This window comes from Pungitius pungitius, chromosome 1 (assembly GCF_949316345.1).
Source record: "Pungitius pungitius chromosome 1, fPunPun2.1, whole genome shotgun sequence".
Classification (NCBI taxonomy): domain Eukaryota; kingdom Metazoa; phylum Chordata; class Actinopteri; order Perciformes; family Gasterosteidae; genus Pungitius; species Pungitius pungitius.
The window spans coordinates 34,662,971-34,686,041 of NC_084900.1; the positions used below are offsets into that span (position 1 = coordinate 34,662,971).

Here is a 23,071-nt window from a genome sequence, read left to right on the forward strand (position 1 = left end):
AGGTGTCTTCATGTTTTCATTTATGTGTATTAATGCCTACCCAGTTGACGTTACAATTTGCATATTATATACTGACAAACGCAGACTTTTCCCAAAACACAAGGTCACTTTGTGAATATTTCTAACAGCAGAATTGACAAATTATTGGACTTATTGTATGGTTTCCGTTTGGTGGTAACTTAAAGACACTAAAGATGTGTGTTATTAATGTTGATGTCACTGAGACATAAATCTAAATATTCTTTTTGTTATTTAGCAAAGTATGGTCAAGTCTGCCCCGTGGCTACTTGAATTATTCAATTTAAAGGTAAAAAGCGGAGGAGATAAACAAAATGACTTAATAAAAGTTTTGACCATAAGGAAAATGAATAATTTTAAGATGTTCAAAATTAGTTGAATTCAATTATATCCCAGCTGCGAGCCAGATGTGCATTCACGGTCAATCTGCACGCTGTACGCATCCTATTGGTCGGCAGGAACCGACAGTGGTCTGTTATGGTTCTGATTGGCCGCGGCACCTGTCACTCAAGACCCAGGCCCTGAACGAGTTACCAGCGTCCCCGGACCCAAGCAGCCGATTGGCCGGTGCGCGTCCGACGGACTGCCCTCGTTTGACGGGCATGTGGTGCTGATGCTGTCACAATGGGAGTCTTCCAGATACGCATCATCTGGACCGAGCGCGTTTAAAACACAGCGGCAGCACGCGCGCACGCACGCGCCCCAAACTCACTTGTGAGGGCACACGAGGAGGAACCCCCAGCCGCTGCCGCTCCGCGTGACGGTAAGTTCACCCCCTCCACCCCCAATGTAAATTGAACCTACGTGGCCGGCGGGCGCATATGCGCGCGAGTGTATCGTCTGCGTCTGACTCGGGACCCTCTCAAAGCCCTTTTCTCCGAGCCGAGGCTGATGCCTCGAGCACAGCAGCGCGCTGTCGATGCAGCGGTGTGTGTAGGAATGCAGCTGTGAGTCAACTCATCACATCGACGGACTGCATTGCGGAGAGAGCACAGCCCTGCACAATATCACGGGGACACTTCTCTGCTTTGTGTCCAATGTCCAAATCACCAATAAGCAGCTAAATAATTCCGCGTGTTTTTGGCTCCACGGTGGGGGAAGGTTTCTCTCTGACAGCTACGGTTGCGATGAATGATGTCACAAGAATTCTATCTATAGGATAGGCCAGTAATAGCATCAGGGTTTGTTCATTTTAACGTCTAATGCATGGATTTATACAGCCGAGCGGGCTGGTGAAGTGCATGCTGGGATTTGAAGTTTGAAGGCACTGGTATTTCTGAGCAGTCTACACACAGTACGTTCTAGGCACTGGTAATTCAGAAACATTTTTTTAATTTTCTTAAATGCAATAAAAATGGCTTCCCTTTTTCTTTTAAGTGCAGCGATGGGAGCATTCAGCCGACAGAAGTTTTTCCAAGAGCTCACTCATGGATGCCTGCTGCCTACAGCTCAGCAGGGCCTGGAGCAGGTATGGCAGCTGTTGGTCATCTGCCTGCTGTGTCGGCTTCTCTGGATGTTGGGTGAGAGACAATCGGTGCTTCCCCGGGTCGGCCTCCATACAGCGTGACCGTGGAGCGTCTCCATTAACCAACTGCGCTGTTGTCGTTTTGTGCGTCTCTCTCTCTCTCTCTCTCGCTGTGTCAGGCCTGCCTTCTTTTGTGAAACACCTGTGCACCGTGGCAGGCGGTTTCTACACTCTTTACCTGTTCTTTGAGCTTCACATGATCTGGGTGGTCCTCCTCAGCCTTCTCTGCTACCTCTTCCTCTTCCTGTGTCGCCACTCTACCATCCGAGGCACCTTCCTCTCCATCACCGTGCTCATCTACCTGCTGCTGGGGTGAGAGACTCCTCCTTATTCGGGTACCCGTCACGGCTCAGCAGCGCGGCATCGAGTCCGTGTTTGAAGAGAACACTGCGCAAAGTCAGTGTTTCATTTGAGGCTGAAAACATTTTTTTTTAAATGAAGCTATCCTTATGTCATTTGATCAGAGAGCTGCACATGATGGACACCACCAACTGGCACAAGATGAGAGGTAGTGTTATCTTTTGTACGCAGCAACGTTTGACACGTTTCGGATAAAAGCAACGCTTCACATGCAGCATTAATAACGGTCTTGTGTTGGAATCTGAAACACTCAGGTTCCCAGATGGTGGTCGCCATGAAAGCCATCTCGCTGGCCTTCGATCTGGACAGAGGTGTGGTGGCCAGCGTGCCGTCGCCCGTGGAGTTCATGGGCTATATTTACTTTGTGGGCACCGTCATCTTTGGACCCTGGATCAGCTTCAACAGCTACAAAGAAGCTTTGGAAGGACGTAAGCTGGTGAGTGCGATACGGTATCCTCCGAGAATGGAAGAGGGCTTAGGGGTGAGGATTATTTCAAAGATTTAGGCAGCGATGAGCCTCGAACTGTTCACATATTTGCTTAATTCTTCTCCTCAGAGCCTTTCATGGCTGTTAAAAGTGTCTGTCAGCTGGGTGAAGAGCCAGGTGTGCCTTGTTATTTCCAACTGCGTGGCACCATACCTCTTCCCTTATTTCATACCGGTCTATGGAGACAAGCTACTGCGAGGGTGAGTCGGACACAGAGGTGAACGAATCTAAATCCCTGTTTAATCTCTAGCTTGTATTGCTTGTGAAAAATAGTAATTTTTCTTCTATTACCCGTTTTGTTGCCAGCAAAAAGAGGAGGAAGATCAGGTAATTGACCCCAGTGATTCTGATGCTCCCCATTGTAGGCATGCCCTTCACATTAAAGCCATCGTTAGGATTGTGGAAGTGGAGTCACATGACATTTTCATGTATGGTCACATGCATGTGTGGGTGATGGTGGCGCATGGAGTAGTGCAGTGCGCTGGGGGCCGCAAGGTTGGTGGGTCGAATCCCGTTGTGCCATGTCGAAGTGTCCCTGAGCAAAACACCTAACCACTAATTGCTCCCCAGGCTAAAATGTAATGCATGGGTAATAATGCAATGTAAGTCCGTCAACATGTAATGTAAGGTGTATGCTATATTTAGAATATCTCTCCACGGGACAGCAGTTTCCAACCTGCAATGGAAACCGTTGTATCCAGCTGTGCCTCAAGACTCTATTGAAATAATCTGTAATTTGAATTTGGAATTTGAGTTCCACCACAAAATAACCTCTCCAACAGTTTGGTTGACTCAGCGAAAGCGTAGATAACATCTTCAGGTTCCCTTTGGAAATGTAAACCAGCTATTTTTTTAGGTGGATAAAATACATTTTACGGCCTCCCCACGTATACAAGACTTTGCCTCCACGCACTGATCGATATGTTATTCTCTAAGCTCGGGGGCGTACAAATTGTCATCTACGTAAAAGACACTGGCCAAACTGTCCCTTTAGTGCATGCCGGGTAACTGTCGCTTTTCTTCTGTGACACTCATTCCAACGACCACCTACACATCGCCTATAGCGTGTCCCGAGCATTGCTGCATGTCTCCACGCCGATGATCTGCTCCGCGCATGCACATGTGCGCCAGCACCACGTTTGGCGGCTTCACTATCTCGAAAAAAACATCATGAGACAAAAATCATCACATGGCAGGTTAATACGGCTTTGAATGTAATCTAAAATTAACTGCTACACCTTCTCTCTCTACTGTGTTGCTTCTCAGAGGTACACCAGCAAAGTATGTTTCTTTGTGCTTTGTAGAGATGTATTTTGCTGTCATCTGTGATCGGACTGTAATATCTGAACGTTTCTTTCCTCTTTCATTGTCACTGCGTTAGGTGGTTGTTGGCGTATGAGAACACAATGTCTTTCCACTTCAGCAACTACTTTGTGGGTTATCTGGGCGAGACCACCAGCACTCTGGCTGGGGCGGGCTTCACAGAAGAGAAAGACAACCTCAAATGGTCAGAATTGCATGTGTAATATCAGCACGAACTGTGCGTTTGCCTTTGTTCATGTTTGTACCTCCTGCTGTGCAGGGATATGACTGTATCCCAGCCGCTGAATATAGAATTCCCCCGGTCCATGGTGGAGGTGGTGACATCGTGGAATCTGCCCATGTCTCGCTTTCTGCACACCTGTGAGTTATGATGTCAGCAGTGATTGCTCGATGGCAGCAGCAGCTGTATTTTGTTGTTGTTGTTGTTGTTGTATTTTGTTGTTGTTGTTGTTGTGAACAGCGCCGTAACGGCTCAGTTAAACAAACACTCTCAAGCAAGCCATTGCTCTCGTCTCACAGATGTTTTTAAGAGTGCTCTCAAATTTGGGACGTTCTCTGCCATTATGGTGACGTATACAGCCAGCGCCCTTCTGCATGTGAGTTCTTTTTTTTTTTTACGTCATGTGACTATACCTGATACTCTGTGCACGCTACTCTTGTGTGTCTGTTTTAACAAGTGGATTGTTTAGATGGTGTCTCTTGTGTCTGCCAGGGTTTGAGCTTCCATCTGGGTGCAGTACTCATATCTCTGGGGTTCATCACGTACATTGAGCACGGTGAGGATCTGCCTAATGTCGCCTCTATTTGGACATTAGAACCTTTCCATTTACAGAAGGTGCTTAGCTTCGCAGTAATGGTTAATTGGACCCGCTGTTGCGCAGTGTTTCTGTTCGCTGCAGTGCTTGTAATTTACCTCTTATGGCTAAAAGGAACCCTCTTCATTTATTTGGCTTTATTGGAACGCTTTGGACTTTGTGTTTCAGTGTTGCGCAAGAGGCTTGCAGACGTTTTTAACGCCTGCATACTGTCAAAGAAATGCCAGCCGAATTGCCCTCACCGCAACAAAAAGGTAAAATGCTCCATTTGTCTCTCTTTCAGAGAGAGGGGGGGGGGTCATTTATAGCTGGATCTCCACCAAGCAGTCCAGTTTGTTAAATTTGTTTGTTAAATTACCATTGAAATGATTCAGCGAGTGTCACACAATTTGAGTTTGCCGTCGCGAAAAATTCCTTTAAGAAGAAAAAAACCAATGCTGCGCCTAATGTGATCCATAATAACAATGGGATATTGTTGGATATTGATTCTTTGTAATCATAGGCAAGTTAATTAAAGGTTTTCACAGATTTGATTTACTTTTTAATGCATGCTTAATTAATGATTTGTGCTGCACTGATGCTGACGAATTCTAATTTGCATTCCGATCCCTTCAGTGTTTCCTAAATCTTTCGGACGTACCCTGGTTTTCTTCCAATTTCGTTATCTGTCCAAATGGCCGTTGCACTGAAATTTCTGGCACGTCCTCCTCAGAGCAGGAGGTGTTCAAAGGGGGCCTCCCTAGTAGATCCTCTGGCCTAGTTAGCGGGTCTCTATTTATACTCTGCACATACTTCAAAATCTGAAATTAAGCCACTTATTATTATTTTCCCCTTTGATTTACCTATAATAAGAATAAAATGAAACGTCCTAAACAGGCAAAGTCTCTATTAGAGACATAAGAAAAAGTGTAATCACTCAATTAAAAGATGTGCCTAATGGGTGCAGTGTGTGGATGGGGTTTTAATGGCAGTACAAATACAGCACTGTTAGCTGATGCGTTGTAGGAGCTGAATGGCAAGATGCCCAGCTCGAATCCCTTTTATTATATTGGTTGCACACATCAAAAGGAGGGGGGGGGGGGCAATAATGATTTATGCCGAGGAGAAGCAGCCTGCATGGACTGAAACATCCTGCTGATTGTTCAAATTGTTCCCCGCAATGATCCATTGAAGCCAAATAATGTCTCCATAACCTTCAGTAGACATGGGCGACGTTCAAAGTTAGCAGCTGATAAAAAGACTTTAACAGTCAAACTGATCTGCTCCATCCGGACTGTGTAAGAAGCTTTTAGCGACTGAAGTTTCCCGGGAGTGAAGCTCACACGTAGAAGTATTAGAAACTTTGTTCTTCCATGATGCTTGGTTCTCTCTCCCCTGTGCAGAAGCTCTGGGTGTATGTGATTAACGTGGCATTCAGCGCTTTGGCCATCCTCCACCTGACGTACCTGGGCTCCGTGTTCAACTCCAGCGTGGACTACATGGAGGAGGAGGAGGAGGTGAGCTCACCACTTGTTCATGTCGCCTGCTGTGCTCCTTAAATGTCGTGGCCTGAGAACGTGTTCACTGCTACGCAGGGATGCAACCACAGCTCCAGTAGTTCAAAGGAGCAGAGTTGGTTTTTTTGTGTGTGCGTTTGGAAAGTAGGAAAAAATATATTTTGAATCCCGTTTGCTTTATTTTTGAGTGTTGGCATTATCCCATTAAGCGCCCTGCCCTCCACAGGATGATGTAACCCATCACACCATTCAGAAGTGGTCAGAGCTGAGCTGGACAAGCCACTGGGTCACATTTGGATGCTGGACGTTGTACCGCCTCATCCTCTAACGACCAAGAGACGGACAAAGTGAAGCAATAACGGGAGCGACGTACGGTTTTCGGTTCTCCACCTCTGCACTGGGGCTTTATTCGGACCGGGGACACGGACAATGAACCAACACGCGTGGCCGGGTAATCTATGAGTCTAACCTGCTAGGGGACTGGTTTTGGTGCTCCATCAAATGACAGCCCACACTCCCTCCCCCTTTTCTCCGTGTAGCGACCTTTTTTCCCTTCGTATCTGAGTTACAGAGGTCTCGCTGTGAGTCGCGATCGATGCTTATCAGCGAGCTGGAGATCGACAGCTCCTCTCTGCGGATACGTGATAGAGCTCGTTATCCAGGTTCCAGCTTGGCGGGCAGATGTCCTCCAGATGTTGTTTCTCCCTCACCTCGAGTGTTTTACAATCGTGTTTATAGTTTTTAAGACGAGGCTGGTGGATTTCTACGTATTCTTAATTTTTCCCATAAATCCCATGAAAAGGAAAAGTGAACATTTGATGGGGCTCTCGGGACTAAAAAAAAAGGATGAATGGTTTTCTAAAAAACCCGAGCACTGTAGTTTCTCGACTAAGAGTAAGTAATACATTACTTTAATTAATTAGACCTGCACTACTGGGTGCAGCAGCAGGACAACGACGCAGCCCAGTGTGGACGCAGAAGAAGGAAGCCACATAAGCTACAGAAACAACACCTACTATATTCATTCATTTAGTGTTTTCATGGGATTTGCTGGAATTAAGAAACATGTAGAATCCTCCACATGCTTTGCCAGAGGTTGTGTTGTGCATGCGTAAGTTATCAAAGACGTTCTTTTGGGGGGGGGGGGGGGGATGAGAGCACAGCTGATGGTTATGAGGCAGCACTTGCAATGTAAAATGATTTTCCCTTTTGTGAATTCTAGATAAATTAATCAGTAATCTATGAATAATTTTCGTGGTGAAATTTGCTAATGGTGTTTGTATTTTGTTTTGTGTATTTACGACAATTTCATGATTTGTCTTTGCTTAGAGAACTCTTTCCCTCCCCGGTATTGAGAATAAAGGTTTAGAATCAGGGTATTTCACACTTGTTACTATCAGGGGGGGAATTGTTTAAACTTATTTTCTAATTTTGTAGTGGATGAAATGATACAGAAACATATATTAACCCTTAAGGACAGATTTTTACCACACGTCTACATCTTCCTAAAAACTGGGACGTCAAAGGGATTTGCTTCATGACAAAGATGTAGTTTTAGACGAGAGCCGGAATGTTTGCTCATTTCCGAGGACCAGTGCTCCGTCTCTTCAGAACTAAAACCAGTCAATCCGACGAGCACAGTACATCAACACCATTCTGAAATGTACTCTAAGACGGCTTTTCTCCCTGTTAATGTGAAGGCACTGATACATCTGTGATATTTTTATAAAATTTTACATCAAACCTGGTTCATGGTCTGTTTAATTCAATGGGGAAGTCTGAGAAGATAACAAATGTTTGAATATCAGGTACAAATAGAAGCCCGATAGAAAGAAATAGTTGTTTATTTGCATTATTGGTATTTACAAGGACTGTCAGACAGTCGATCGTGATATGAAGGTGAGTTCAGGAAGGATTGCAAAGGGATAACAGCATTTTATTTTATTTTTTTGCTCAAAGCAATGGTCCGGTTTAACCTGGAGTCTATTTCTGAGCATCCGATGAGCCCGTGTGGAGAAGAGGGCAAAGGAAAGGGTTGGTGGGACAGGTTGAACAACAGATGGTGATGGATGGAGATCAGGTTCACTTTCTCTCTCTCTCTCTCTCTCTCTCTCTCCGCACAACAGCCCAGTCGGCAGGTTGAGTGGGAGCGTGCGATGGGAGGGGTGCACTCAGCCCCGTTCACCTCGGGGGCTGCCGCGTGTACGGCGGCAGGACCCCAGCAGTGTCTCCAAAGCCATCTTCACAAACGCCTGGAAGTTATTGCTTCTCTCCCTTCGGCTGTCCTGCTGGGAGAGAAAACAGCGGCGGATACCGTTCACTCGGAATGCCGTTTCCACGCCGCGTGCGTCTTGTTGTGTCCCAAACCCGCTGAAAGCAGAAAGTGTGAGCTCGTATGAATGCTTACCTCCTTGCTTTTTGGTATCATCTCCCTTCGGATCAGCTTTCTTCGGCTGCTCTTTAGGACTCTGAGGTTGCTGTGAAATGAAGGCAATAATAAACGTCAAGTGACGCAATAAATAATTACGGGTTGAGAAGAAAACTAGCGTATGAGTGCAGTTTAGTATTGATTTTTCCTACCTTGGTACCTGACTTCTTGTCCGACTTATTACCTGAAAATGGTGGAAACAGATGTCAAGACTTTTTCCATTTCATTTTGAAATTAGCCATTTAATCGTATACACCATTGAACATGCAGCTCTTCTAGCATATAGATAAATAAAACAAAACACATTTGATCAAAATAAAATGTTTGTTTCACATGTTGTACCTTTTGTTCCTGGCATTTTGGCTGTGCTCCAGTCAGTTCTGATTCCTGAGAATGCAGTGCTCAAAGGGGTGTTCAACTGGGGCCATTTATGGCCCTTGCCTGTGAATGACTCCGTCACCGGGGCCCCTTCGAGATAGAGCGAACAAGCAAAGAGCCCCGTCAGCTGAGCAGCTCCGCAGGTCTTTGCTGAGCCAGGCGAAACCTCCCAGCTGACCTTGTCATACTGTCATTGTGATCCCACTGGGACCGCGCTTTCACCTATTGTCCTGTTACCGGGCAGCATGAGAATGTGTTTTATGATTTAAACCTAGACCCGGGATCACTTTCAAAAAAATGTTTTGATGGGCCACATTAGACACTGTATAGATGAGTTACATTTTGTTGTTACACATGGTTGCACTACATTAGTTTAAGTATTGTCAGCACCTTAGGAGTGGGAGGATAATATCGGGATCATTAAGTGAGGCTCATATTTGATGGTGTAGACTTTGCTGTGGTGGAAGTACAGAGCTTTTGTAAAATGTTTGTGTTAGGCCTCTTGTACTTTTCTTGCATATTTTAATTTGAAGAACCGTTACCGTTTTATATTTGTCGCAAATTACTTTACCGATATAAATTTGTAATAAACAACATAAAATAAAAATTATTATTATTAGTAGTAGTAATTGAATAATTACTGTAGAATAAGATGCCCAGCTTTACCAGATGCAGCATGATTATACATTAATGCTTAATAGTACGTTTACTTTAAGTAGCTCGATGCTAATACTCATATGTTTACTTATTCAATGCAGGCCTTTTACAAACTATTAATACACCGTAGCTCTTCTTGTGGTTTGGGTAAAATGCTGCTACAAATATTGCTCTTATTAGCTATTTAGCTCGTAGAGCTCCACTTCACTACGTGGGCTGGTTGCACTGTTGTCACGTGACCCGACGGTAAAAGCAGCGATGGACAAAAGCTAAGGAAGGTGAGCTGTGCTTCCACGTTCATTTCTCCTCTTATTCTGTGCCGTATTCGAATAATGAACTACCTTGCACTGGGCACGAACCTGCCCACCGGTACACTGTCTACTGACACCGAAGAATGAGTGGGAAACCGATTTTCTGTGGGAGTAAATCGCGCACGATGTGGTGGCTAACTCGCTAGCTGCTAGCTGACGTCAGTTAGCTTAGAGACGTTAGCTGTCAGGAAATGCCCTCCCATGCATTTCGGTTCCACTTCCGCTAAACGCTAACGTTTCCCAACCCGTTCACTCATCGGCTTTATTTTGTCCCTTTTTTGATTTCACACTTTCAACGATTACATTCTGGTTGTCAAACTCACGTCGAAAAAACCCAGCTCAACATCGAGTCCTGGTGGTGCCGTGACATTCTGCATCATCACCTGATGCGGCGATGTGGATGAGAGGATGGTGTTTCAAATTCTCTGAACGTAACGCTCTACGCTAGCTAAGCTATATTTGTATATGGGGCATAACTGTTATTCATTACACGTTTGCCTATGAACGAATGTGTTCCGTTTCCTTTGACAGGGATCTGCCCTGGCAGTGGATTCCTCTCTACCCGGAGTGCTTGTGGAATGGCAGCAGTTTGGCAGCAGGTGTTGGCAGTGGACGCAAGGTGAGACTCATCCTGTCGCCGGCTCCCATTTGTTCTAAACCGTCGAAGAAGCTGTTGAGACGTGTAATTGCTTATGGATCACTTGTGAGTTAATGCGTGTGTGTGTGTGTGTGTGCTGTGTCACTTCCTCCCCTCCCCAGGTACAATGCTTACCGCACGCCTACGTTCCCACAGTTCCGAACTCAGTACATCCGCCGACGCAGCCAGCTGCTCAGGGAGAACGCCAAGTGTGGCTTTGAGCCGGGGCTGCGCAGGCAGTACCTGAGGCTGCGCAGTCAGCTGCTGGCCCTGCGCTACGGGCCCCTGTCCGAGCAGAGCAGCTTCAGGGCCAGCAGTGTGCGCAGCTCCCGCACCACACTGGACCGCATGGAGGTCAGACCCAAAGAAACGGACAGGGCAGGGAAAGTAGAAGAGAAAGACTAGAAAAAAGGGGTGTGGGGGGAGGGAGGAGGGCGGGGGGGTGATCTGTGTTCTTAGAATAATACAAATATCTGACCGCTGACATGAACATATAGGAGCATTTGGATGGTCCGTCCTTAGTATTCATCCATCGGCAGCATAGACTCTGCTTGCCCGTTCACATTAAGCTGAGCAGCTCCGTTGAAATGGCTGGCGAGGCCCGTGTATATTTGCAATATCGTTAACTTCAAAACAATGTTCCTTTCGGGACTTACTGACCGTAAGTCTATGACTATCTGTGCTCACAAGTTCTGAGTTTAGCTGTACTCACTCCTACGAGAATCTGTCTCCCCTCCCTCCCCCTTCCACCCCTCTCCTCTATGGCAGGACTTCGAGGAGGACCCCCGCGCCCAAGGGGCTCGTGGTCACCGCCGGTCCGTCAGCAGAGGCTCCTACCAGCTACAGGCCCAGATGAACAGAGCGGTTTACGATGAGAGGTACCCAGAAGAACGAGACCCTTGTTGCACTCTTTAATGATCACATCTTGTGTATTGAGTTGACATTTTTAAGGGAAGTGTATTGTATTTATTGTTTTTCATTTCTGGCCACAGGCCCCCGGGCAGTTTGGTGCCCACCTCGGTGGCAGAGGCCAGTCGTGCCATGGCAGGGGACACCACCTTGAGTGAAAACTATGCGTTCGCTGGAATGCACCACATATTCGACCAACATGTAGACTCTGCTGGTAAGTGTATGGTTTTATAAATATATGATCCATTTCAACACATCAAGCTTCAACATCTCCTCTCCTTGTTCTTTTAGTTCCACGTTTGCAGTTTGCAAATGACGACAAGCATCTCCTGGCTTGCTGCTCCCTGGATGGCAGCCTCTCCATCATGACGCTGTCCCCATCCCCCCCCAGTGTGAAGGTGACCCTCAAAGGTCACGGAGGTCCAGTGACTGACTTTGCCTGGTCGTTGAGCAATGACATCATCGTGTCGACATCACTCGATGGGACTCTGCGTATCTGGAACACGGGGGATGGCCGGTGCATTCGAGAGGTCAGAGATCCAGAGTCCAGCGAGTTGCTCTGCTGCACCTTTCAGCCCATGAACAACAACCTCACAGTGGTAAGTCCCGTTGGAGACGTTTGCCATTGTTATATTCTCTCGTACAAGGGTGCCCTGTAGGGCCGTTGCGATGCATTTGGTCATCCTAGATTCTTTTTTTACCTTTAGTTTCATATTTCATATTTTACGGGTCAGTAATAAGTTTGCAAAGGCCTGCTGATGTTTTGTAAGCACAAACCATAACTTCAATGGCACTACTTTGATTGGATGGCTCAGTAAATCATGTGATTATTCTGGATTTGTCATAAAATGTAACAATCTAAGAATATTTCACATCATACTTAATGATCCACGAGTCACGAAAAACAAAGTCTTGGATGCCATCCTTATTTTGCTAAGACATCAAATCTGTGTCTCTCTTTTTTGACATTTCAAACGTCTGAATTTAAATCCCAGACTGCGCTGTGCGGCTCGAAGCTGTTTGCAGATTTAGTCTTTTAAAGACGACTTAAACCAGCGCAACGGTTGCTTGTCGGTATTTGCTTTGTGTCAAATGGGAAAAGGCCTCTGCTAGACTAGTGTGAACAACTCTGGAGGCAAAGCACTCGTTAAACCTGAAAACCACTATAAATACTTTTCTTCTCATGTCTCTGTCACCAGAAAGCCATTTGACTGTTTTCTTGGTATTGAAGTTCAATTTGATCACATATGGTGTTGCAAATGATTCCTGTTTGTGTCCCACAATCAATTACACTGTCTTCTGCACTTTTTATTTACTCCACTACGTACACAACATGCTGTAACATATATTGAATAATCGGTATGCTTATTTTACTATAAACTGTCCATTTTTGTGAGTAAAGTATTTTCCAAAAATAATTAAAAACCTCAATAGCAGCCTTATTCAGACATTGATTCAAAGCAAAGGGTAAATGTCTTATGTGAGATATGTGAGTACTTAAACTGATGAGCAGAATGAGAAATGAAAGCAAGGTTGTGCGTAGCAGGGTCCACTCACAGTTCATCCAATGGAACATGAGGGAGATGAACGTGAGGTGACAGTAGGCGCTTCATGCCGGATTGCTCAGTTTTATGTTTTACAAATAGTCTTAACTGCACAGACGCCTTCGACCGGTGGCAGCCGCTTTATCGGTTCTCCCTCGTCGAGATGATGCGGATCCTCACGCCCGCTTCTGTCGTGCAGGTGGGAAACAGCAAGCACCATCTGCAGGTGGTGAACATCTCCACAGGGAAGAAGGTGAAGGGGGGCTCCAGTAAGCTGACGGGCCGCGTGCTGTCTCTGTCCTTTGATGCTCCGGGGAGGATCCTTTGGGCCGGCGATGACCGGGGCAGTGTTTTTTCCTTCCTCTTTGACATGGCCACAGGTACCATTACAGCCCGAGTCACAAATACTAATCGGATTTAAAATCACGCACTGAATGTTGTCTCTGGTCGAGGGGGTTAATGCATCTCTGCCGGTCTGCTCCCTCCCCCCCCCCCACAGGGAAGCTGACCAAAGCCAAGCGTCTGGTGGTGAGCGAAGGCAGCCCCATCTGCAGCATATCTGCTCGGTCCTGGATCAGCCGAGAGGCCAGGGACCCCTCCCTGCTGATCAACGCCTGTGTCAATAAGCTGCTGCTGTACAGGTCCGTGTGTGAGGGCGGGGCGCTGTTCAAGCTCGTCTTTGAGGGTGTCCTTTGATGGCTGGATTGAATCTGATCAGTCCTTCCACCTTTTTGCCTCGGCAGGGTGGTGGACAATGATGGGACTCTGCAGCTGAAGAGGAGCTTCCCTATCAAGCAAGGGTCCCAGCATGTGCACAGCATCTTCTGCCCCCTCATGTCTTTCAGACAGGGGGCCTGTGTGGGTAAGATGTCTCCATGTACCGGCTGTGATATTTAAGTAGTACATTTTAAGCTGCAGCTTAAATAGTGTGAGAGAAGGATATTCAAAAATGTAGCATACTGTTTGTTTGTTTCATTTCATTTGGTAGAATTTAATTGTATGGAGCAATTTGTTCACAAGTTATTCAGCAAGTTGTTTGCATTTGACACCGCTCCACTTTAGCTTCACATTATATGACGTTTCTCACTTCTTCTTATTTCTGACAATATTTTTGCCACCATCACAGGCAATTCACTATAGTATGATAATCAGTATGATATAAAATATATAGTGTGTGTGTATATATATATAATATATATATATATATGTATATATATATGTATGTATGTGAGAGAAATCTCTCCGATTGACTGTTCGGCTTCAGCAATTTGGAGGAGAAATGAAAGTGAGAAACTTATCAAAGTCAAGAGAGCCCACGCAGAAGGTTGTCCGTTTTTCATCTTGGTCTCATTTGATCCTCCCAAACGCACGGATGTTCTCACAAGAACACGGCCTTCTGGGAGCTAAATGGTGCCTGAGAAAATGGGAGGCAAACGGCTTTGTATAATTTCCGTGTTCTTTTTTTTTTTAATGACTGACTCGACTTTCTGCTGGGGCGGACAGTTACTTCCTGCACGCGGCTCCTATTCGCAGTGTGACTTTAGTCTTCACGGCGTGTTCACATGCGGCGCTCTGGCCACAGTGGACACGAGTTCCTTTCAGCGCCGCCTGTATTGTGTCGACGCGGTGCAAACTGTAGAGACGCCCGTTTTCAACCCAAATGTCCGTCCGTCATCCGGTTCCTTGTCGTTGTCGCCCCCCCCCCCCCTCCCACACCTCACCATGTGATCGGCGGCTCCTCCCTCTCTGTCACGCAGTGACCGGCAGCGAGGACGCCTGCGTCTACTTCTTCGACGTCGAGCGCAACACCAAGGCGATCGTGAACAAGCTGCAGGGCCACGGGGGGCCGGTGCTGGACGTCAGCTTCAACTGCGATGAGAGTTTGCTGGCGTCCGCCGACTCCACCGGCATGGTCATCATCTGGAGGCGGGAGCAGAAGTGACCGGCCCCTCAACCGTCCAATAGCGAGGCCGCAGGCCTTTCACTGGAATGTAAAACGTTAATTCCATAATTCAAGTGCAATCCGATAGAATACGGTGTAGGTGGTAGGGATGTTTTTGTGTGTGTGTCTGTGTGCGTGCGTGTGTGTGTGTTGGTACTCCTACAGCTGATAATTATTATTATTTTTTTAACTAAGAGCACTACTCCATGCATGTGTCATGGCTTACCTCTGACTTGTACGGATGTGATCGAACTCCGAATGTGAGGAGGAAGCAACGTAATCTCCCGGAGAGAACCGGTCCAGCACTCGGTATCACACACACGGCCCCCCCGGCGTACATCTAGTTCACTATTTATGTAACTGTTATTCGAGCAGTGTAATCAAGTGCAGTAAAACTCGCCGTGTTTGCTTTCCGTTCTGCAATCGCCTGTTTTTTTTGCATTTAAGACCACGTGCATGACACTGAAGTCGCCACCAGCCCGCAGGCGCGTCAAATTGATCGTGGCTAAAGACGACTGTGTTGTCTTTTTTTGAATAAGTGTTTGTACTGATCCGCGTGTGTGTGTGTGTTATATTCAGTTCATGCTGGTTGCAGATTCAAATAATTTATTGAACGCACATACTGAATAAACTACTGGAACTGTCAGCGGTCTTTGTGGATATTTTTTCACCGAATGTATTTGAAAGGATCAAATGGTAATAACAGCCTGATGCAGCAGGGGGGTCCAGCCTACGATGTAGGAGAGCATTAGTCACCAGTGTGGGTTTCTCCTCCATCGACGGACTTCAATGACTGAAAGGAAAATATTCCGTCACTTTTGGTTCTTGGCAATCTATGACATTGTGTCAAAGGATAAGATGTCGCTATAGAATGGTGAAATGACTTGCATGTGGTCTCTTACGGTTTTCATTATTCAACCTTTTAAGTGTTCGAGCCGTTAATCATAATCATGGCGATGACACGTCGATGACGAGGCTTTCGGCGTCGACCAATGGATGTCAGTGTTGGGTTTATTGGTGTGATGGCGTGTGATTGTGACGTGTCATCCACCTCAAAGCCCTGGTGAACTTCGTGAGCTGAGTCACTTTGTATCATGTGTCATTTCAAGGAGGTGCAATAGGTGAACAACTGACATCTGGAAGAAAAAAACCCATTTTGTTGAGCTCCAATAACCTCTAAACATATTTACTGGATCCATTTAATACACACTAATCACAACTACAGATTAAAGCCACACCATCTCCACACATGTAGAAAGGTCTGCAGTTCTACGTGCATAATCAATAAATATTATATGTTGGTGTATAATTGCAATGCAATGAAATCTCAAAGCACTGTTAATATAATCTATGATTTCCTGTTTTGAACACATTTTGTGTGATTAATACACAAAAGACCTCCGATATGTCCTCCTCCTCTCGGGTGGTAATGTGCTGTTAGGGTCACGATGAATGGCTGCGCCTGCTGTCTTGGAAGTTCAGTAAAGCAGCTTTTTTTAAATTTAAATAAACGACAACAAGGATTTCTATCCGAGAGAGCGACACAAAACGTCCGATTGGACGACGCAAACAATCTTTATCTTCAGTGGGCGAGGTCTTTGTTGTTGTGGTGCATCGCTGAGAGAAATGGGAATACAACAGTTGGGTGAATGTTCCACACCAGCTCTGCACAGCCGGATGCGACCTGTTAACGGGGGCTGTTTTTAGCAGATGTCCGCGCGGCTGATGCGGCTCGCTATGGAAACGTCTTTTTCATCAAATAAAGACAATGGAAATTACCTCTCTTTTCAAATTCAAAGTACAGGATGATTGTTCATCGCGGGAATACGCAATCACACAATGGCTGCATTTCAATCGGGCCCTAATTAAGATCGAATCATTATGTTCTTCCCATTATATTTTATAATGTCACACATGTGAATAAGGTTTGGAACACGTCTGTATGAGATTCAGTACACAAAGTATTTATGTTCTTTATCAGCCTGGGGAGTTAACCCTTGACAACAGTTTCTTTTAGGATGTGGTTATTTCACTTTTGGAATGGAATCCGGATAATTAATCAAATGCTATTCATCCAGATTAGTGCCCGAGTTTAAAGAATGAAATGAGTTTTTCTGGATACCGCCTCGAACCAATTACTGGGTTTACACTAAAGATTCCACAGCTGACGCTCGAGAAGCCGGAAACGCAGGAGCAGCTATTTTTATTGACCTTATTTCTGGATCTTTATGGTTTCCCTCTGGAGCATCGCAATTAAATGCCGTTTCTCTGAAAAGATATTACTGAATTTAACTATTTCATGTTTGAATCAAATCCTGAAATATATTAGAAAATATTTATTTAGCCTCATAGTTTAAAGTGGCTACACTTTCATCACTACTTTTTGAAATATTCATATGAATGTATAAGTCAAATTTCATGTATGTTCACACATGCATAGAATATAAAGATTCTGTAAAATTCAGATTTTGTGATTCTGAAAGTTGAATCCAGCCCAGTCAAAGGTCTTTCCGTGGTACGACCAGTAGCTCGTGATTACTAATTATATCAAACTTTGATCTTTAGTTGCTGCACAGCTTGGTAGAACTCTTCTCTGTTTGTGTAATATTCACCGTTATCCAGTTAATTTCATTTATAGCCACTAGCAAAAGTCAAATAGTCTCACTTTAAATTCTACTTCATGAAGATTTACATCTGATCACTAAATGAATAAATCGATTTGTTGGTTCTAACATTTCTTTTCAGATCAAGTGTAATATTACAAATGTGTGTAATTATGCACCTGTCTCCACAGAGCATGTGTACATCTCAAGGAACTCAATGGATGTCATTTGTGCTGTAGATCAACTTTTAAGTTAAAGCGTAACATCCAGGCGGCTCGTTACTCAGAGTGCATCAAAAGTAGAGTCTTTATTGATGAGTGGGCAAAAGAACCACCTCAGGTAAACTGTACAGTTACAGAATATCATCTCGCCAAGGAATGCCGGACGTAAAAATGATGGACCTCAATTCCCCCTTTACTTCGTCTTTCCACATCAACATCTGTACAGGTCGTAATCCGCAGTCCTGAATCTATGAAATGCAGTGGGATGCATGCTAATACAGTCTGCAGTGCAAGTGTCCACATTTAGAAAATTGACTGCACAAATATACAGTATATGTGCCTAACATACTGTAGGTCTGACATTTGTATTCTCTTTTCTGGATTTGGAGACACCTTCATGTACTTTAAGCAGGTTGCCACCAAACGTTCGTATGCAGCCTGAACTTACTTTGATCCAGTACGGGATGGGGAGGAAGGGAGGGGGGGCGTTGTAGATATAAGGAAGGGGGCCTGGAAACATTCAAGTATTCTCCTCATTAAGAGTCACGTCATTCCTTTTCTTTTCTTTTTCTTGTATTCTGGTGAGAGCATAACAATACTTTAAAAACATTCCCAAAATCACCAATTGCAAATGATTTTCTTTTTTTTTTAAACAAAGTCAATTTACATCGTCATTCAAGTCATTCAATTCTTTCGCTGGTTGGTTTCTAATTATTCGATCCCCTTTTTCATAACCCATCCCTACTTCTCGCTTGCTTGTACGCTGAAAAGAAACTACATTTTTCAGTTAAGGAAATCCACTTTAAAGAATACATTTCCATATGTATCCTGTTCAATTTCACATGATTTGGAGACACCAAGATGAGGCTGCTTTCATATTGACTGGGATCTATTCTATCATTATTATTTTTCTCATCTTTCTCCTCCTCTCCGTCTACATCTTCCTCTGTCTCTCTCTCACACACACACACACACACACACACAAAAATGCTATATAAAAACACACAAGCAGGAATATACATTCCTGTACAGTCTGTACAATAGGAAATCAAGTCATATTTCAAAATAGTGTCATCTGCTTAACATGTATAGTTTACAATTAAAGGAAAACAGGCATTTTTTTATGATACAAAGAAACCTGACACGCCCTAAAATCAAGTCCATAAAATCAAGCATGTTAGGGGTGTCTCGGGTTTAAAACAACAATTTAAATGTATCCAAGGTTAATGGGTCCATTCAAGAATCTGCAGTCTCTTTTAAATTCCACAAAGGCGTCCGGGGTGGTCTGTGAATCCATTCAGACCCTTTGAGTTCCTTGATGTGTTTCACAGTTAGTAACGCTCAGATCAACACTTTCTATTCACAGTCTGCAGCAAATCTCTTCAAGGATTTCAAGCCGCTGTGCGTCTGCTCCGTGCCTCGGGTGACGCGGCAACTCACTCTCAGTTGAAAGCCCTGGGGCGTGTCCCATCGAAAATAAGGCAACATTATTTAAAAATGGCATCTGTTACACTTAGTCGGAGCGGGCGATAGTTGTGATCTCTCCTACTTAGTAATCATACAGTACATCGTCAGAAAAACAAACCACCAAAGTGTCGCCAGGGCTTCTCTGGGCTCGAACCTCCGCATGTCACACATTAACTCCAATATCAACATTCTCAATAAAATGGCACTGTGCCTGCATTTGTCTGCAAAGGATTAGATTTTGTTGTGCAGAACAACAAAACAGACACTTTTCTCAGGTGCATTAGATCACATCTACTCTCCAAATACTCCCTTTGAAACCTGAAACATTCTCTTAATTATTAACCTCATATCTTATCACATAATGCAGTAGGCCTCGTCCTGGGGCAGGTGTTGTTTAGTCCTCCAGTATGTGGGCAGGTGAGCTCTCAGCACTTTCCTCAGGTCCTCGTTGAGCAGGAGACAGAAGATGGGGTTGACTCCGGCTTGGGCGAAGCTCATCCACACTGTGATGGAAAGGTACCTGTGGGGGATGGTGCAGGACTTGACAAAGACCCTCCAGAAGCACGCCACGATGTAAGGAGCCCAGAGGACCAGGAAGAGCAGGGTGATGGTGTAGAACATCCTGCCCAGCCTCCTCTCTGACCTCACCTCTTCCATCCCGAGCAGCCGCCGATGTTGATTGTGTAAGTTTTGCCTGATGCCCAACAGGGTGGGTGGCATGGGACCCCGACCGAAACCTGCAATCCAGTTAGCTGCGGCCTGACCTGTGGCCCCGGGACCGTGGAAAGTCCAGTTCTGGCTGATCGCTGGCACCAGCTGGACAGGTTTCATCTTGCGGTGCCGGTACTCGAATAGAAGCAGCTTGGCGTAGAAGCCGTGGGTGGCGAGGACCACCACGGCCAGCATGAGCATGAAGCCCAGAGTGTCGTTGGTCTTCAGGTAGCGGTGTTCAAAAATGCACTGGTCCTCATCGCGGATGAACTTGTACGTCCCCACGTCAAAGACGGGTGGGAACGCCATGGCGACGGCCAGAGTCCACACCATGCAAATGATGGCGGCGCAGGTCCAGATGGTCATGCGCTTGGCGTAGAATCTGTGGTGGGCGATGGCAAGGTAGCGGGTGACGGCCACACAGAACAGCATGAAGGCAGCGTGAAAACAAAACAGCACAGCCATGAAAGCCACCACTTTACAACTCAAGGCGCTGTAGGTCCAGGACGAGCTGTTGTGGACGGAAACCAGCACGAAGGGGAAGCAGGCAGCGGAGCGAACCGCATCGGCCAGGCACAGGTCCAGGAGAAAGAAGTACGGAGCCTTGTGAAGTGTCCTGTCCCGGAGAACCAGCAGGGAGACCAAGAGGTTGCCTACGAGGCCCACACAGATGATCAGACCCAAGAAGACCAGCTTAAAGTAGGCGGAGACATCTGCGGCAGAGATTCCTCCGCCGTTGCTGCCGCCGTTGCTGCCGCCGTTGCTGCCGGCTCTTGCCATTCCGCTCTGCGAAGCCAGTACAGCCAGCAAACTGCCGGGGCCATCGATGGCAAAGCTCTGGTTAGCCATGTTATCACCCCCCCCACCCCCCCCCCCCCCCCCCACTGGAGCCTGCCTGGTTCGGTCCCTTTTTACAAAACACTAGTGATCCTCCTACAGCAGTCGTCCCCCGCGGGTCTCTCGTCTTTACAAGGAGAGGCCGTGAGGATCGCTCCTACATGACAGACTCATCTTTCCTCTTTGTCCACAACCTCGCCACCTGTGAACAGAGACACCGATTTTGAGGAGTGGAAAACAAGATGTCTGATGTTGCCTGTTATGTCTAAAACAGCGCCAAGCTCACATTTAACAGCGTGAATGTAGAAGTGCTGTGTTGGGCGACACAGTGGAAATCTTTGCCTTCCTCTTTCTCTCAGGCTGGGATCAGATCAGCAGCTCTACAGCATGCCAGCTCCTTGGCTCTCTCAGTAATTACCTTGCCCGTTGCTAAGATACAACAGCTCACATACTTTGTGCAAGTGTGGGTGTTTGAGTGAATGCATGGGGGTGGAGCAGACACAGTACAACCAACACAAGGCATGTCCAGCAAACCGAGACGTTGCAAATGAGCAAAGAGCATGATATGCTTCCTCCCTGACGCTCAGTGCAAGTGTTGTGCGTGACAGAGCACACGGTGCAACGTGTACCGTGCACAGCACCAAAAGAAATCTCAAAATAAAATGGGTGAGTGGGCAGCCATTTTTCTTTTTGGTACACCGTGTCTGCATTTGACTCCCAACAGGAGAAGGAAGTTATTATTTTGACCATCATAATCCGGCCCCCGTGTTTCAGTAAGGAGCCCACAGTGAGCCCGGGCTAAAGAACATCATTCGAAACGTGAAAATTCCATTTGATTAAAACAGATCCAAGACGCGGCCTCATTTTAAAACTAATTTATCGCCTGTGTGGTGATAATAAAACCTAGCTGTGCTCGTCTGGGTTAGGCCGTGTCTATGTAGGCCATGAAACACAATGTGATCTACTGTAACAGGGGGCTTGTTTTTGTACTACACATAGCAGCCTTCTGCCACCTTGATTTTATGATTAGACGCGTCCGTGCCAGCTAAGGCCTGAAGCACAGGCTGCACTGACCAACAGATGAACAGGTGTCCAAATCACCTCCGTTGTGTGTGCGTGTTTGCGTGCGTGAGGAAGAGAGGATAAACCTACCTTTCATCCTTTCATCTTTTTCTGGGGGGGGGATACGTTCTTTTCTCGCGGCAAAAAAAAGACAAAAAAGGGTCCCAGTCGCTTTGCTTCACCGTTTGTTAAAAGGAGAGAAAAGGACATAATAAAGCCTCATGCTCGTGCTGTGCTCTCGAGCTCAAACAACACCTGTTATTCATAAATCCATCGAATGGTCCCGCGTACAACAAACACCAGACGACGGAGCCTGTGTGGTAAATAATCAACAGCTGATGGACTCATTCAAGAGGTGCATGTGTATGAAATGAAAAGAAAAAAAACATCCACCCTGTTACAGTGTCACGCGCAGGGACGTGTTCATCTGTGTCCGAGTATCATCCGAGAAAAACACATCTCTGCGTCGCGTCCCGTCGAGGAAGGGTGTCCACTGGGCTACAAACGGAAAAGACATACATCTTCATCTGTTCGCATATATCCAAATGATGTCAGCTTTTCAATAACCCACCCACGAACGTTAGAGGGGAAGAAAATGACTCGCGCATCCCATAAACGACTCGCCTTGGCATGTATATTGGATAATGGCACCAGAACAATTAGTCCGCCTCGATTCGCCTCTTTGCCCCATCCTTACGTATAAAAAAATAAATCCCTGAACTGTTAATATGCAGTCTTGGTTTTGCTGTCCTGTGAAGGTGGACTACATTTTATTAGTCCAGAATAAAAAAAATCCAAAAAAAACCCCTGCGTGACAGAACAAACACATTTCGGGTAAATCCGGCGATGTCACGAGGGGGGGGGGGGGGGGGGGGCACGTCGCCGAACGCTGTCGAAACCGAAAACAAAAAGAGAAGAACAACGCGGCGGGATTAGATAAATTATTCCTGAATAATCCCAATTCTGGCTGCTTGCGGGGAGGCAGCTCGCACATTCGCGGAAACCGTCGGTTTTATTCGTGGGAGGAGGAGGACGGGGGGGGGGTGGAGAGAGAAAGAGGGAGTGAGGGAGGGAGGGAGGCAGCAGTAAGCTATTGTGAGCAGTCTGAAAGTGATGTTTTATTCCAACTGTCTCCCCGGCATCACGCGGTCTGTGACCCCGCCTGGAGCTCCAGCTGCAGGCCGCCGGGTCCCTCGTCGCTCTCCCGCCGCACCTCGGTGAGCGACTGCGGCCCTAAAAAAAAGACTCAGACGGGCCTGACAGGGCCGCAGCCAAAGAATTCCGGGTCCCCTGGAATGAATACCTGAAAGAACTGGAAATAAGTAAAGAGCGAGTAGTAT

General features: G+C 46.0%; 3 protein-coding genes and 1 long non-coding RNA gene across 8 annotated transcripts; 2 read left to right on the forward strand and 2 right to left on the reverse strand.

Annotated features, from left to right (window-relative positions):
• The first annotated feature begins 603 nt into the window (after window positions 1-603).
• On the forward strand, window positions 604-7,771 carry LOC119222177 (protein-serine O-palmitoleoyltransferase porcupine-like). 4 transcript variants are annotated; one of them, XM_037478574.2, is made up of 15 exons: window positions 604-781; window positions 1,396-1,538; window positions 1,663-1,855; window positions 2,008-2,051; window positions 2,158-2,339; window positions 2,460-2,590; window positions 2,697-2,717; window positions 3,657-3,671; window positions 3,772-3,897; window positions 3,973-4,073; window positions 4,233-4,309; window positions 4,426-4,489; window positions 4,697-4,782; window positions 5,911-6,024; window positions 6,251-7,771. In XM_037478574.2, exons 2-15 carry the CDS (start codon window positions 1,403-1,405, stop codon window positions 6,350-6,352), a joined length of 1,392 nt encoding a protein of 463 aa, XP_037334471.2. In that variant the 5' UTR covers window positions 604-781; window positions 1,396-1,402; the 3' UTR covers window positions 6,353-7,771. The 4 variants fall into 4 exon arrangements, with proteins under 4 accessions (XP_037334471.2, XP_037334470.2, XP_037334472.1 ...); XM_037478573.2 differs by having other exon boundaries at window positions 1,401-1,538; XM_037478575.2 differs by lacking the exon at window positions 3,657-3,671 and having other exon boundaries at window positions 1,401-1,538.
• Window positions 7,772-7,853: 82 nt separating this feature from the next.
• LOC119222179 (uncharacterized) lies at window positions 7,854-10,209 on the reverse strand. Its single transcript, XR_005120757.2, has 5 exons — window positions 10,122-10,209; window positions 8,795-8,920; window positions 8,605-8,636; window positions 8,432-8,501; window positions 7,854-8,312 (listed from the first exon to the last, which is right to left on the reverse strand). It is a non-coding gene; the product is annotated as an uncharacterized LOC119222179 (long non-coding RNA).
• On the forward strand, window positions 9,648-15,476 carry wdr13 (WD repeat domain 13). 2 transcript variants are annotated; one of them, XM_037478571.2, is made up of 10 exons: window positions 9,648-9,765; window positions 10,330-10,417; window positions 10,558-10,789; window positions 11,204-11,313; window positions 11,428-11,558; window positions 11,636-11,943; window positions 13,088-13,268; window positions 13,388-13,529; window positions 13,632-13,750; window positions 14,646-15,476. In XM_037478571.2, the coding sequence occupies exons 2-10, from the start codon at window positions 10,377-10,379 to the stop codon at window positions 14,828-14,830; spliced, it is 1,449 nt and encodes a 482-aa protein (XP_037334468.1). In that variant the 5' UTR covers window positions 9,648-9,765; window positions 10,330-10,376; the 3' UTR covers window positions 14,831-15,476. The 2 variants fall into 2 exon arrangements, with proteins under 2 accessions (XP_037334468.1, XP_037334469.2); XM_037478572.2 differs by lacking the exon at window positions 9,648-9,765 and adding an exon at window positions 10,084-10,229.
• Window positions 15,477-17,715: 2,239 nt separating this feature from the next.
• LOC119222178 (probable G-protein coupled receptor 173) lies at window positions 17,716-20,688 on the reverse strand. Its single transcript, XM_037478577.2, has one exon. It carries the CDS (start codon window positions 20,679-20,681, stop codon window positions 19,476-19,478), a length of 1,206 nt encoding a protein of 401 aa, XP_037334474.2. The 5' UTR covers window positions 20,682-20,688; the 3' UTR covers window positions 17,716-19,475.
• Between the last annotated feature and the right edge of the window lie 2,383 nt (window positions 20,689-23,071).

Coding starts and splice junctions, on each gene's coding strand:
- LOC119222177 (XM_037478574.2), top strand. CDS start 1,403: ATGGGAGCATTCAGCCGACAGAAGTTTTTCCAAGAGCTCACTCATGGA. Junction 1,856..2,007: donor CTCATCTACCTGCTGCTGGG/GTGAGAGACTCC, acceptor TCATTTGATCAG/AGAGCTGCACATGATGGACA. Junction 4,310..4,425: donor CAGCCAGCGCCCTTCTGCAT/GTGAGTTCTTTT, acceptor TGTGTCTGCCAG/GGTTTGAGCTTCCATCTGGG.
- LOC119222178 (XM_037478577.2), bottom strand. CDS start 20,681: ATGGCTAACCAGAGCTTTGCCATCGATGGCCCCGGCAGTTTGCTGGCT.
- wdr13 (XM_037478572.2), top strand. CDS start 10,193: ATGTGGATGAGAGGATGGTGTTTCAAATTCTCTGAAC. Junction 10,230..10,329: donor GTGTTTCAAATTCTCTGAAC/GTAACGCTCTAC, acceptor TTCCTTTGACAG/GGATCTGCCCTGGCAGTGGA. Junction 13,269..13,387: donor CCTCTTTGACATGGCCACAG/GTACCATTACAG, acceptor CCCCCCCCACAG/GGAAGCTGACCAAAGCCAAG.